General features: G+C 35.8%; 2 protein-coding genes across 3 annotated transcripts in view; one reads left to right on the top strand and one right to left on the bottom strand.

Annotated features, from left to right (window-relative positions):
- Positions 1 to 8,724, bottom strand: part of LOC124408141 (protein Skeletor, isoforms B/C) — a 91,211-nt gene extending 82,487 nt beyond the window's left edge. Inside the window, exon 1 of the mRNA XM_046884882.1 lies at positions 8,314 to 8,724. The gene's annotated coding sequence lies outside the window, so the exon portion shown is untranslated. The remainder of the gene's footprint in view (positions 1 to 8,313) is intronic.
- A 1,143-nt stretch (positions 8,725 to 9,867) lies between these two features.
- Positions 9,868 to 12,642, top strand: LOC124408232 (protein BCCIP homolog). Of its 2 annotated transcripts, none has more exons than XM_046885005.1 (3): positions 9,868 to 10,050; positions 11,027 to 11,287; positions 11,572 to 12,642. In XM_046885005.1, the coding sequence occupies exons 1-3, from the start codon at positions 9,922 to 9,924 to the stop codon at positions 12,115 to 12,117; spliced, it is 936 nt and encodes a 311-aa protein (XP_046740961.1). In that variant the 5' UTR covers positions 9,868 to 9,921; the 3' UTR covers positions 12,118 to 12,642. The 2 variants fall into 2 exon arrangements, with proteins under 2 accessions (XP_046740961.1, XP_046740970.1); XM_046885014.1 differs by having other exon boundaries at positions 9,869 to 10,050; positions 11,027 to 11,281.
- The last annotated feature ends 607 nt before the right edge of the window (positions 12,643 to 13,249 follow it).

Consider the following 13,249-nt stretch of genomic DNA (forward strand, 5'->3'; position numbering starts at 1 on the left):
CAGTATACCAACAGAGTTGATCTGAAGTTATATCTAGTGCCACAGTGGCTCCACGGCGCAACGAAGACCGAATGATTATCGTAAACTGTTTTCGAAAAGGAAAACAACCACCAACAACTTAAGAGTTAGCATGGATCGGGTATACTCTGAACGGGAAAAAAGGAACCCCTCTGGCCATTGCTGGGCCAAGGGCAAAGATAAACAGTAAATTCATTTCGATCAAAGTGCAGAGCGTACGTTATTCTCCGGGAATTTTTCTCCTCGCTATATACCCGGGGGAAATCTTCAGCCTCCGGATTAATTGCATTTATGCGTTTTCTCTTTACGTTCGTTTGTAAAGCTTTGCTTCGAACCGAATTATCGAGATAACGTACCATATCAACTACTGAACAGTAAGACACATGACAAACTACGTAATTCAGTTGAAAACATCGTCTCTTCCTAGCTCTTCCTGATGTACGATTTATGTTTTATACCTATATGTTGAAAGCTGTTAATTCGTGCTGTGCAGTACTTATATTTATTTTGAAATAGAAAAAAAAGACTTTCCAACTACCTACATGTAGTTAGTTTGTATAGAAAAAAGATTCTGTTACAAGATGAGCATTTTAGGTTGAGTGGATGATTGGATTTAGTTGATTTTTTTTACATTTCTTTTTTTTTGAATTCACGAGGCAACAAGCTGTGTCAGTTCACGTGTTATATCTCTTTTGAAATTCATATTCAACCCAAGGTTCAGAATCCATAACATAACGAGATATCGGACGGAAATCTTATTTTCCTAAATTAAAAGTTCATATTTTGATTGTGTCAGTATAGAAGAACTGTACTGTTCATTATTCTTCATTAATTTAAAGAATGTAAAAAAAAAGCGAAAATCAAATAAGCCTAATCTTCCACTCAACCTAAAACCCTCATTTTATGACACAACTGTTTTTTCTATCCATACGGACTATTCCAGTTGTATCCCGTTGGAAAATCAAATTTTCTTATATTTTGAAAGAACCTAATCTACATGTATTTCTACGTAGCACAGTGCTCGAAAATTTGACTACGCAGTTTGACAAAATTAATTCGGCGCAATATCGACAGATAAAAAATTGGACTTAGAGTTGGCAGGAAGTAAAAAAAAACTGTTACTTAGCCAGAGATGTGGTAATAACTGTAAATAAACAAAAAGTCGAAGCAGTACCAACCATATATCATACATACACCCCCCCCCCCCCCAAAAAAAAATTAGATCACACATACAATTCGCTATATCGAATGTAATGGAATCAAATAATATGGTAATTATCGACATTTCAAAGTTTCGCTCGACCTTCTTTTGATAAGTCAATCTACAGTCGACTTGTACACTGGTCAAATGTAAATTTACGACCCAGTGGACATTCGTGATCGTATGTTTGCCAAGAAGTCAGCTATTGGATTCAAATACGCCGTCTTCAGCGGTCTCCGATTAGTTGAATTCGTTTTTACCGGTAATAAGTGAAATATGCGTCAACTGTGTGTCACTTAAAGGTTAGAATAAGTTTCCAACTGCCCTGTCTTACTGACATAACTACCAGAATCGATAATGTAGAACGTGACGTTATCACTTTCTCGTTTGTGCGATATGTTCACTGTCTCAAAAACGAATTGGATCTACTATCGGAACGCAGAGGAGGGAAATTATTCGTCAGCCAAGTTTGAAAGTTTTAAAACTTATATAACTAACCATTATTGATTTCTTACCGACCGTCAACGGCAGCGGTAAGACAGGACAAATGCAGCGAACGGTATTCATTTGAAAATACTTATTGTTAGTATGTAATGCAGTTTTGAGAGGGATCTGCAATGCATATTTGTAAACATTACGGTGTTTCGTTTAGAAGTAACATTTTTTTTGCTCTTGTTTGTAGTAAAAAACAAATCCTAATGAAAGGATATGCCTTAAATGAAATTGTGAAAGATATCTTCACGGAAGGATATCTCTTAAATCGAATTTTCGAGGATCGCTCTCGGGATTCGGAGATTTTGCATTCGAATAACATGGCAAGATGTCATTTTTATTTAAGTTGTTATTATTCATCCGTATTAGATCAAATGGACTTGATCCGAAAATCATTTTGGATAAAGTTAAATTCTCTACAAGAGAGTACATTGAATGAAATTTGTGGTTCATTAATAATCTACTACTCATGAGCCTCCGTTTGAAAGTTAATTATATGTAAAAATTCATTTTCATACGGTTTCAGTAGCTATAAAGTGTTGACCTATAATAAAGATCCGAGTAACACGATTGCAGAAATTTTAATTACGAACTTCTTTTCTAAAAAGGGAACATTATTATTGAAAAAGTTTAATCTATGATGTGATTTTGGAAATTGCACTTGCCGTAAGAATCAAAAATGAACAAACAAAAGTATAAAATCATGATTGAAAATTCACACTATAGATACTTCATAATTAAGATTGAGTCTAATAAACTTAACTGTTTTAAAATTATTTAGAAGAAATGATCTTTTACGTTATACTCTAAACAAATATCTATAACCTTATACTACCAGGTGACCATTAAAAAATATTCAGAAACCAAAACATTCTTTCACCTATTAAAAACATCAAAAAGATGTTTCAAAAACGTATTACATAGTTTTGATCCAAAAAAAAAAATTCCGCGCTACAGTTACGTGAATCCACAATAATTTTCAACTTAATATACGCCACATGCAAATGTTGAAATTTTAGTAAATTGCGAAAAAAATGAATGTTTCTCCCACGATCCCAAAAAAGTTTCACTACTCAATTCAACCAAATATTTTTGTCGGGCAAAGTACTTGTAACAAAATTAAGCTTCTAATCCACGTTTTGTTAAATCAAGAGTTCAATGGTTTAAACAGGTAATTAAATTTGTCGTTACAAAAATCTTTTTAGTTATTTAACCACACAAAACGCGTATGCTTCGAATGATACTATACGTCGAAACTTAGTAATGTACATTCTTCGTTTGTCACAGGTCTTAGGACAAACTTTTAAATTTTCCGTATCTAACTTCCATCGAGACTACCCGTTGATATAACTATTTCCGAAGCCATTTTCGTAGCGAGAGAGTTCGCCACCTATCGGCCGTTTATAGTACTAGTATATACGGATGTTTACAACGAATGTCTTCTCTACGTGTTTCAGAACACGTGATGTTTCTTCTACCTCGTGAACCAATTAGTGCAAGTGATTCAACCAGTTGCGCCAAACAAGCTCCAGTTAGTATGACATTCAATCGATGTAAAATTTTTGTTGCCTATATTCATGTATGTACTTATTTTATTTCAAGTATCTGATTGTTTCTATCAACGAACATGCAACTTGCAGGAACAATACATAAACTTCAAATGAAATGATATTTAGTGACTCAATTTCGGAAACACATCAAAAGGTTCACTCGAATCAATACTTCATTCGATCGCGACAGGAAAGGCTTTTGTTGAATCAAGGAATTCGCTAGACTAAATCATTTCGACAAAGTAACTAAATTGAAATTGTTGAATTGAAATCATCATATTTGCAACAAGTAAGGGATACTAGATCAAAGAGAATGGACTCCAACAAATCTATTTCGTTTGTTAAAAAATTCCTTTCTCTCCATGAAGATGTTTCTTCGAAATGCAAGAGCGCAGAGATGTTAAAAATATGTTTTCTGAATATAATAGTTGGGCGTCGATATGCAGCAAAGGGTGGCATGTCAAAGCGTGGAAACGTGACGTTCCTGCAGAAAAACGTTGCTTTGAAACACGGAGCTAATGCAGAGTACAACAGTGACTCTTTTCGGATTACATTTTCATTTCCGACTCATTAAAAATAACGAGCCATGAGTCGGTGATGTTTTCCGCAAGTATACGAATTTATACGATATCCCTGCGTGTCGTTGTTTATATATAGACAAAAATGCGTCCTGCGCAAAATATATTCCAACCGCGTTCAGCCCGACGAGAAACGATAAGTCGAGCATCTGAACTTGTCGCCCTCGTTGAGCATTAACCGATTTGGACCAACGATTGGTGTTCAAATATCGCGACCGAAAGTTCTTTGAACTTGTGAAAGGCCAAAATTTCTGTAACCCTACGTCAAAACTCAAGCTGTCGGTGTAATTACCGTTCATGTGAATCCAAAGAATTATTCTTTTTCTGTGAAGAAACCGAACTTTCGTTCGGTTGACCACTTTATATTGATGAGAAATGATTTTTGACCTTTTATCATAATTTGAATCGAAGTTATTGAAGAAATACTTCATTTTCTGTATTTAGTTGATTTCTTCGTGTACATTGCAATTGTGGCCATAAAATAAAATTGGACGTATCAAAGGACATTGGAATAAACAAAACAATATTTAATGCGTTACTTTTTCTTCGAAGTTTGAATTAAAAAAAAAATAAATCAAACCACTCTCAAGTTGGTATTTTCTCACGTATCCTTCAATTGACAATCATAAAGACGGCGTTTTTTTGTCGTTCAAAATCGTGTTATTTTTATTTTTATACTAAAGCTTTGCCCTATTGGTAATTGATCATTAATACAAATTCTTCACAATTATTGGCCGCTAATAATTTTGCCTGACGTACAAAATCAATTCCACAAACGATGATATGGAATCTTTTCATAATTGTTTTGTAGTGTTTAATGTTATTTCCAAAATTCACCACCGGAAAACCCTAAATCAGATGTTTTCGAAAATTTGCATAGTATTGCACAGTGCCATTTATCCCACTGCAGTCAAAGCTGTACTCGGTTCAAATTTCCGATATTACAACTTGCATGTTGCGATCTAAAATATTTTTCGATTTCTGACCCTCAAGATTCCAGGCATTTTTTTGTATTCTGCTTCGTCTGAAGGCAGATTTGTACACACGGTGGTTACGTCCGACTTCCGTCTAACTACGACAAGTAAAACTGCGACAGGAGCACGAAATGGAAAGGGGACAGAAAAAACTCACGGTGAGAAAGCAAATCAATAAACTTCTCTCCCTCTCTCCCTCTTGCTCTCTTTCTCCTTCTCACTCTCTCAGCCTCCTTCTAGCTCCTTACGCCTACCCTCCCCCATCAAAGCATCCAGCTTGTACTGTGTAATGCGCTCGGGCATTCCCTTCCCGCGATTAATGAGCCAAGCTTCTTTTCAAGGGTGGTAGTCACCCTTTCGAGCTTGATTTTTAAGGTAACTTTTGCAAATAGTGAACCATTATACAGCTGAGAGATAGTATATAGTTTGATCTTCATTTATGGTTTGAAATTTGAAAAATAACCCAATTTTTTTCAACTCCACCCCTTTTACTCCAAACGACACTTTCCACACGATAACGTCACAACTGTTGGTACGATTTTTATGAAATTTCATACACATTTTATTTTGATAATACACTTTTCGCAGGAACTAGAATAATTCATGTTTGACAATGAACTGGACTACGTAAATTGTAAATTACAGACACAGTATTACTCAAGAAGTTCAGTACGTTTCTCGTAATTTTATCGAATTTCAAGAGATCTTTAATTTATCCGAAGTTATCGTATGAAAACTGCCGTAAAATGTCGTTTCAAGTAAAATTACTCCAGTTAAACAATTATGGACTGCTTATCAAATTTATACCTAAGGGTTAAACGAAGATAGTTAACTATAAAATTATTATGTTATAGCTCAAAAATCAAGCGTGAAAGGGTTCTCCTTAAGTAGCTCTCCTCGTTGCAGGCCACGAAATCTAACTTTCTCGATTACTAACGCTGCTGGTTCATTAGATTAAGATTCTACGGCACAATAAGGGCCGTCTGACCCATGGAATTGAACTACATTTTTCCAACTGCACTGCAGAGGACTCGGAGTTCGTTAACGTAATGCCTATACTACAGATTCTATCGTCACCTCTAACTGGCTAACCTCAAAGCGTGGGATACCGTTGACCTAGATTTTTAATTCTTTGCGTGTCCATTACTATGTTGATCACTTGTAGGTACAGTTTTTGTTCATTGGGCGTAAGAATTTCACGCTGCTTTTCACACAGACAAAATGTTTGACTCATATGCTATTAAGCTTTAGCATCTGTATTCAGTGATTGAAACTGTTTCGATTTGGTGTAGAGCTTGGCCGATCAATTTCTGTGTTCAAGTTTTGTTTTATGAGTAAAGCTACTTGAAAAATTCAACCATTATGTGAAAATATGGCCGTCTCAAACTTTTACAATTAAAGAAGAGAGACTGATTGACACAATGATTATAGTCAGTGATTGCAATGGGATAAATCATTTGGTTTTGTACTATTAAAATTCTGTTAATCAAGTATTGAAATGCTTACAATTATAAGATAAAGAGGTTGACAGATTATAAACTACTGTCACAATGATCAGAGACATTTAAATTCAGCACTGCTCACGATTAATCGCTATGACTAGGTACTTAAAAGATGATGATGATATGACATGCATCAAAAAGCGTGACGTAATGTCAACGATGCAGATCCAGTATTGGTATAATATGATGCAGGATAATAAAAGCTGCACAAACTTGCGTAGCTTTTTTCTAAACACCGTCATTCAAAGTTCTTATAATAATTAGAACGTAACTACAAACCGAGAAGTAGTCAAGATGAGAGTATAAAAATAAATATGCAAATAGAGATGTAATAAATTGTTAATAAATAATTACTGAGCCAAGAGACAAGCCTCCGAGTTCTGACTTCTAAGTTTGAAAAGAATAAATTTATAGACCATCGAGATTAGTTATAAAATTCACGTAGAATTTATACATTGCACATTTGCATATCCATCTATTTGTCAATTGTAATGAGACGTTTCTGATCACTTGCAAAAATTCAATGATTACATCATCTGTAGTCTGTCACTTTGCTCGGTAACACGTTGCTTGGATAAATTCGTTTTCTGATCAATCGAAAAATAAAGGAATAAAATTACTCGAACTTAGGTAAAGACCCCTGCGTATAAATCTAATTCCATAGGCCAGTTACAGCAAAGGAAAGGCACAGGCAAGATGCAGCCTAATTGTCATTCTCACCCTAAATTGCATTCGAAATTTGAATAAAGTCATTTGTACACTCAGCAGAATCTAATTTAGTTCCCCCGCTGCAGACTACTCGTCTCTCACTACGCAAAGCGGTCATAAATCAACCAGTTGCTCACCCGCTAGAACGCCACAGTCTAGCACGCCCCTACGATGTCGGCAAATGGGTTAATTTCATTCAATTGTGGTGTGGAAAAATCCATAAAGACCGCCACCCGCGGTGAACTGCGAGTCGTGGTAACATAGGTATACTATATTCTTTGGTTTCGATATACTGCAGAATACTGCGGCATTAGCAATGTAGATAAATAATTTCACACATTAGTTACATATAAAGTATGCCTTGATAGTTTAATGAAGAAACTTCCATCTGTTTCTACCAGGCTTATTCGCAGTTTTATTTCACAACACAATCGAATTCCCGTTTACAAGCTCATCGGTGTACACGATTTTAATTTGCAATGAAAATTTTTTATTTCCAAAGATATTTGGGTGTTGAAAATATCCCTGAAAACCCATCGATTCGACAGACAAATGAGTGTATTTTCAGTATATAACGTGATCAACGTATGAGACGCAATAAAGAGCGGTTTATCAAATGGTTGATTGATCTAAAACCATACAGGTTCACAACAGACACTTATGGAAGGTTTTAAGCATTGTAAATAATGATAACTTATATATTCGCCGTTAATATACATATCATACAGATAGTATAAAAAATGTAATGTATATTGAAGTATTACTGAAAAAGTACGATTGAAGAGGTAGACAATAAGGAGAAGAGGCCTAATGGAAACGTAGAAGCAATAAATAAATAACTGAAAAAACAGTCCAAGGCAGGTGAGACAGCTATTCTAAAGATATAATGTATTGCTAAACACCCAACAGCCAGAATTTAAAACATCCAAATCTCTCTCTCTCTCTCTCTCTCTCTCTCTCTCTCTATTGTATATATGAGCGTGATATCATGTAGCACATAAATTTATTAAACATCCATCGAACATGTAGACACCAGACAGCCATCTCACCCCCCGCCTGCACACTCTCAGAATTTCACGAGTGTCAAACTTGGTATTATCACTTCCCAGTACGAGATTATTATAGGTATGTATGTATGTCCTCACTCGGATGCTTCAACTTTATTATTTAACATTACAAACATATAATATATATTATATTATATAAGCATGTTACGCAGAGAGATCAACGAAATCGGCAATATAAATATATTATGTATATATCAATTTTTAAAAATAAATATTTTATAACCTATAATGCGACACTGCTCTTAGACCCGTGCGTGCTACGCTGTGGAGCAGCCTTACAGACTCCGGGAAATTCTGGAAAATAGAATTTCCTTCAGTCATGCGCGAGTAGCGTGCTTTTAATCGAATTCCACCCAGCACCAGCGGCAACAATAGGGACGCACGCTTCAGTTTCCCGAGCGACCACCAAACGCGCATAGAGCTTCTATCCATGAAGAATCACAATATATCCGTCGGTAGAGAATAAAATTTTGCCCGCGGCATGCATTTGTATCGTTTTAACGTCACTACGTCGTCTTGTTCAAAGGGATGTTTCGTTCCATTTCTATTCAAAAATATGCAACAATACCTTCGTATGAACGGTTTCAGATCGCACAAGTCATATACCTCGCTATAAATATACACTCGAATACACATTAAGGCAGAATGACGCGCCTGCGTTTATGTATGTAAGATTCACGCGCATGGCTGCCTTTGAAATCAAAAAAGTAATCATGATAATACTTACAATAATGTAAGGTGTTTCGTTATGATGCCTCATTACCTCTGTGTTCAAGTCACAAAAATTTGTCCACCAAGTCACATTTGCATGTTTGTTTCATAGCAAAGACATATTGCATCGAAAATTACGATTCTTGTATTATAATTTATAACATACCATTAGCCACATCTTCTTTACGAACAACAAAAAAACTCCGTGCTTAAGCCAGCAATTTCTCTCGATTTGAATCTGGCAGCATTATTCTTACATGGATTCAATTTTAACGGACAATCAAATGCTTTGTTTGAATTTTAGACAACGTTCCAAAGAACGTTTAAAATTCCCGCGACGCAACTGTAACTTGGCATTGCAAGCCGAGGCACCCACCGACCTCATAGAATCGACCAGCGTTGCCAACCCTAAAGAAATATCTTTATGTCTACAGAAATTATATAGATTCTATTCAAAGAAAACAGAAAAATTGTTTTCTTTTTAAGAAATATTATTAGTTTAGGCCGCAATCTGAAGAAAATCTGAAGATTTCCGACGAAATCTTAAGACGGATAGCGACATCTCTAAATATGGTCCGTGAAATCGAAACAACAGTGTAAAAATTAACTAATCGTGAGGTTCCTGAGAAAATATGCACCGATTAGATAGCGTCTACAATTTTCAAACGCACTTATTTGACGATATGGTGGTCCTAAATATTAAAAATAAGAACATGCGATATAAGTAAAAGTTCTTAATATCTCTATATTCACAATTCAAATAGTAGGATGTAATTCTGCCCGTGTTACCTCGTTCGATAATCGTCATTACATATTCCTAGGAAAATTGTCCAAGTTATAAACCGAAAAAAAAGAAGTATGTTATGTATTCATGTATTTATTGAGTTTCAATAGCGTCAAACATCACGCTTGAATATGAAAAATATGAAGAATTATTGTGGTGTCACGTAAAGAAAAAAATCTAATGAATTGTTTTGGCGCCATTTACGGAAATATTTGTCTGATACGTTGGCAATGCTGACATCGACCGTATCGACTAATTTCGCAGGTGAAGTGCGGACCAAAACCGTGAAGCGCAAGCGCCGCATTCGACGGTCCGGCGAGTCGCAAAAATTGCAGTATGGCTGCGCCAACGAAAAAACGTGAGCTCCAGCCGAGGAACGAGAATATTGACAACAATGAGGAAGAACACAGTTCGTCGGATGACCCGAGTGATTGCGAAAATGAGGACGCATCAGAGGCTGAGCAGGTTAGCGGGATTACATATTTTTTACTCGTTCTTGAGCAAAGGAAGTGATCTAACCTCCACGAAGCACGCGGTCGGTTGCCACATCACTTGTCAATAATTTTCAAAAGGTGACCAAAAAACCGAAACAGGTGACGACTGGTCAACTGCTTCACTTAAAGCTCAGAAATTACTTGACTATTCGTTTATACTGGTCCAGTTGAATGATGATATTGTCTTTTACGGTTTGATACTTTGTATAACATGTGAGTTGCGGCAATTCCATTCTTTGCAACACATGTGCGTATTGACGGTTGCCAATACCCAGGCGCTCAGAGTTGAGTTCGATCTGTAATAAATGTGAATTCGGACTTTTCGCTCGTGTTGAGACCTTTGATGTGAGTTTAACGAATGAAAATGAACACTTTTGAATGACTATGTAATTGTAATAACTGTATAATTAAAATGGTCCTGGAAAATTCATGTTACTGGAAAATTTCGTTTTCAAATTAGGATTAGTAAATAAACTAACTAAATTCGATCACATTGATACTTTCTTGTGCGCTTTGATACCTGGCAGATTAATTCAAAACAAACTTAGGGTTAGATCCTAAAATAACTTCGAATGATATGTATAAGAAGCATCTTTCTTGGGGTTGTATTATAGGCATATTAAATAAATTAATGACCTACAGAGAACACCTAGATCCATACCACCATAAATACAACCATACAACCATAAATGAATAGGTTACAATTATTGTTTATCAGTCAGCACATGTTCAGTGTTTAAAATCAGTGTATCTGCGTTGGAAATTTCAGTAGTCGATACAATTTGAATTTCAACTCTGTACAGGAAACTTACAACTCTAAGCTACTGAATAAGGAAACATATTTTCATAACTAGATGTAACGTATTGCTGTAATGAATCTAAATGTACGATGGTTATCATATCATTATGAATTTTACCGAGAATCATAAGAGATATTCTATTTTCAGGGAATGGAGATCCAGGTAGATTTTGAGGGCCGTAATCCTCAGGATCCCGATTTCAATGGTATTAAAATACTGCTGCAGCAGTTATTCCTCAAAGCTCACCTCGACCTCGGAGGGCTCACAAACTTAATTATTACTCAAAATTACGTGGGATCAGTCGTCAAGCAATCGTCTAATGACGCGGAGGATTCAGACGAAGACGACGACCCAAATAACGTTTTTGGAATCACAACAGTCGTCAATATATCCGAAAAACAGGTAGATGTATGACTGGATCGTATTTCTTCTCGCATTCAAGTATAACTAAATTTTTAACCATCAGCAAAATTAAATCAGATTAGACGTAATAACTATTATCTGAATTACGCTCACAGCATATTGTTTTTTTTTCCACCCACGTGAAGGAAATAACAATCAAATCATTTAAAATCCGAGAAAATTATAATTTCCAAAAACTCACAAGAATTGTAAAAAAAATTATAATTTTCGAAATAATATATCTAAATTCTGTATGGGCAAATGTAAATTAATTTTGAAATTGTTTTCAGGACCAGCCATGCGTGAAACAATTGAGAGATTTGCTGAAGCAGCTTGCAGAAGAGCATGCTACCGACGCTACCAACGCCCTGATTCGAAATGTACTGGAAAACGACGCAGCTCCGTTGGGTCTGTTGATCAATGAAAGATTCATCAATATTCCCGCACAGATATCGGTGCCGCTGTTAGAAAATTTGGTTTCGGAAATCGATAGGGCAGCAAAGAAGAAAATGCCATTCAAATTTTCCTACTTCATACTAATCTGTAAGGTGTACGAAATACCGAATGCCAAGAAAGATCCAAAAACGTTGAACAAAAGTAACGCACCTCAGGTTGATGTACTCTGGAGTAATCCTGAGGAGGAGATATTCGCCGAAGAAGCAGACTGCAGCTTTGAATTTTCCGTTGAAAATGATTCTGATAGTGAATTGGCAGGGACCTGGACTGAAAGTGACAACGAGATGAAGCCGTACAGAAAAGTTTTACTTTTTGAATCTTCAAAACTCCAGAGTATCATCGACAAAATCAAACTTAACGTTGCGGGAGCTAATAATTAAGACTGAAACAAAAGTTTTTAACTCTAATCGACGAAATCCATTCCCTGACGAAGTTTCTAGCTGCAATTCATATTTGTCAAATGGAAACACAACGTTCGCTTGGAATTCAGCTGGACAATATTCTGTTCCATCTGATGAAATGTCGAAAGTCTAATCTATCCAAGATATTCTTGAAGTACAGTTTGTCTATTTGGCCTAGGTGGACGGTATCAGACCAATAAAATTACGAAGAATTATGAGTAGTTGTGAATTCCTAATATCACCCAAAAAACATTGATCTCGTTACCCTTGTCATTAGGTCGCTAATGTACTTTTCGGAATTTGTTTTTGATAAGATGTGATTTCACTTTATATGACGCAGACTGCGCTTAATCGAAATAGTCAAACTGTACAGTGTAAGATCGAGATTCTAAAACTCGGGTCGAAGTGACTGTAATATCTGAGCAGTTTCGATCCGTTTTCATGTCGGCGTGTGAGACTAAAAAGCTTTTCCACACTATTCGGTTAAAAAGGAGGAAACAAAGGGTCATTCTTTCGTTTTATATTACTCCAAATAATTTTTGTTAATAAAATATTTTTGTCATCAAGCTTCAAATATATTGAAAACCTGGTGAATGAGGTATCAATTCCTTTCCTGAAATTAAATTTGCGGTAATGCGGTTTGCATATCTAAAATAAGCCTGTTCTCAGTTGCATAATATGATTGCTGAAACTTTGCATTCATATCGTATGTCAGAGCAATTGCTCATTTTTACAGCTTATATTTAGATTTTTATAAGGATATGAATCGCTGTTCAGAAACAGCTTAACGTTTCGCAAATTGCAATGATCAAAATAACTTGTGTGATTATCCACGTCTTCTTTTCTATTTGATTGCAATGCAAATATTACATATCTCGGTTTTTCAAATTGTGTTGCGATTCTGATGGGCCAAACTTGCATTTTAAATTTAAGTAGATGCAACAACCAAGATTTGAAGCACATCTGTATTGGTTGATTTTTCTCCAATAATCGTAAGAACGACAGCTTTTCCGAATCGATGGAATCACGTGGGGTATTCCGAACTGCAACTTGAGTGAAACTGCCCCGGGTAGCTGATTATATTATTGCGTTGTTGTACGTCAGCATTTTA

The sequence above is a fragment of the Diprion similis genome, chromosome 1 (genome assembly GCF_021155765.1).
Source record: "Diprion similis isolate iyDipSimi1 chromosome 1, iyDipSimi1.1, whole genome shotgun sequence".
Taxonomy (NCBI): domain Eukaryota; kingdom Metazoa; phylum Arthropoda; class Insecta; order Hymenoptera; family Diprionidae; genus Diprion; species Diprion similis.

What these genes read in the sequence shown, in the direction of transcription:
- LOC124408232 (XM_046885005.1), top strand. Translation starts at nt 9,922, where the DNA reads ATGGCTGCGCCAACGAAAAAACGTGAGCTCCAGCCGAGGAACGAGAAT. An exon ending in ACGCATCAGAGGCTGAGCAG is followed by an intron (nt 10,051 to 11,026) that starts GTTAGCGGGATT and finishes TTCTATTTTCAG; the next exon opens with GGAATGGAGATCCAGGTAGA. An exon ending in TATCCGAAAAACAGGTAGAT is followed by an intron (nt 11,288 to 11,571) that starts GTATGACTGGAT and finishes AATTGTTTTCAG; the next exon opens with GACCAGCCATGCGTGAAACA.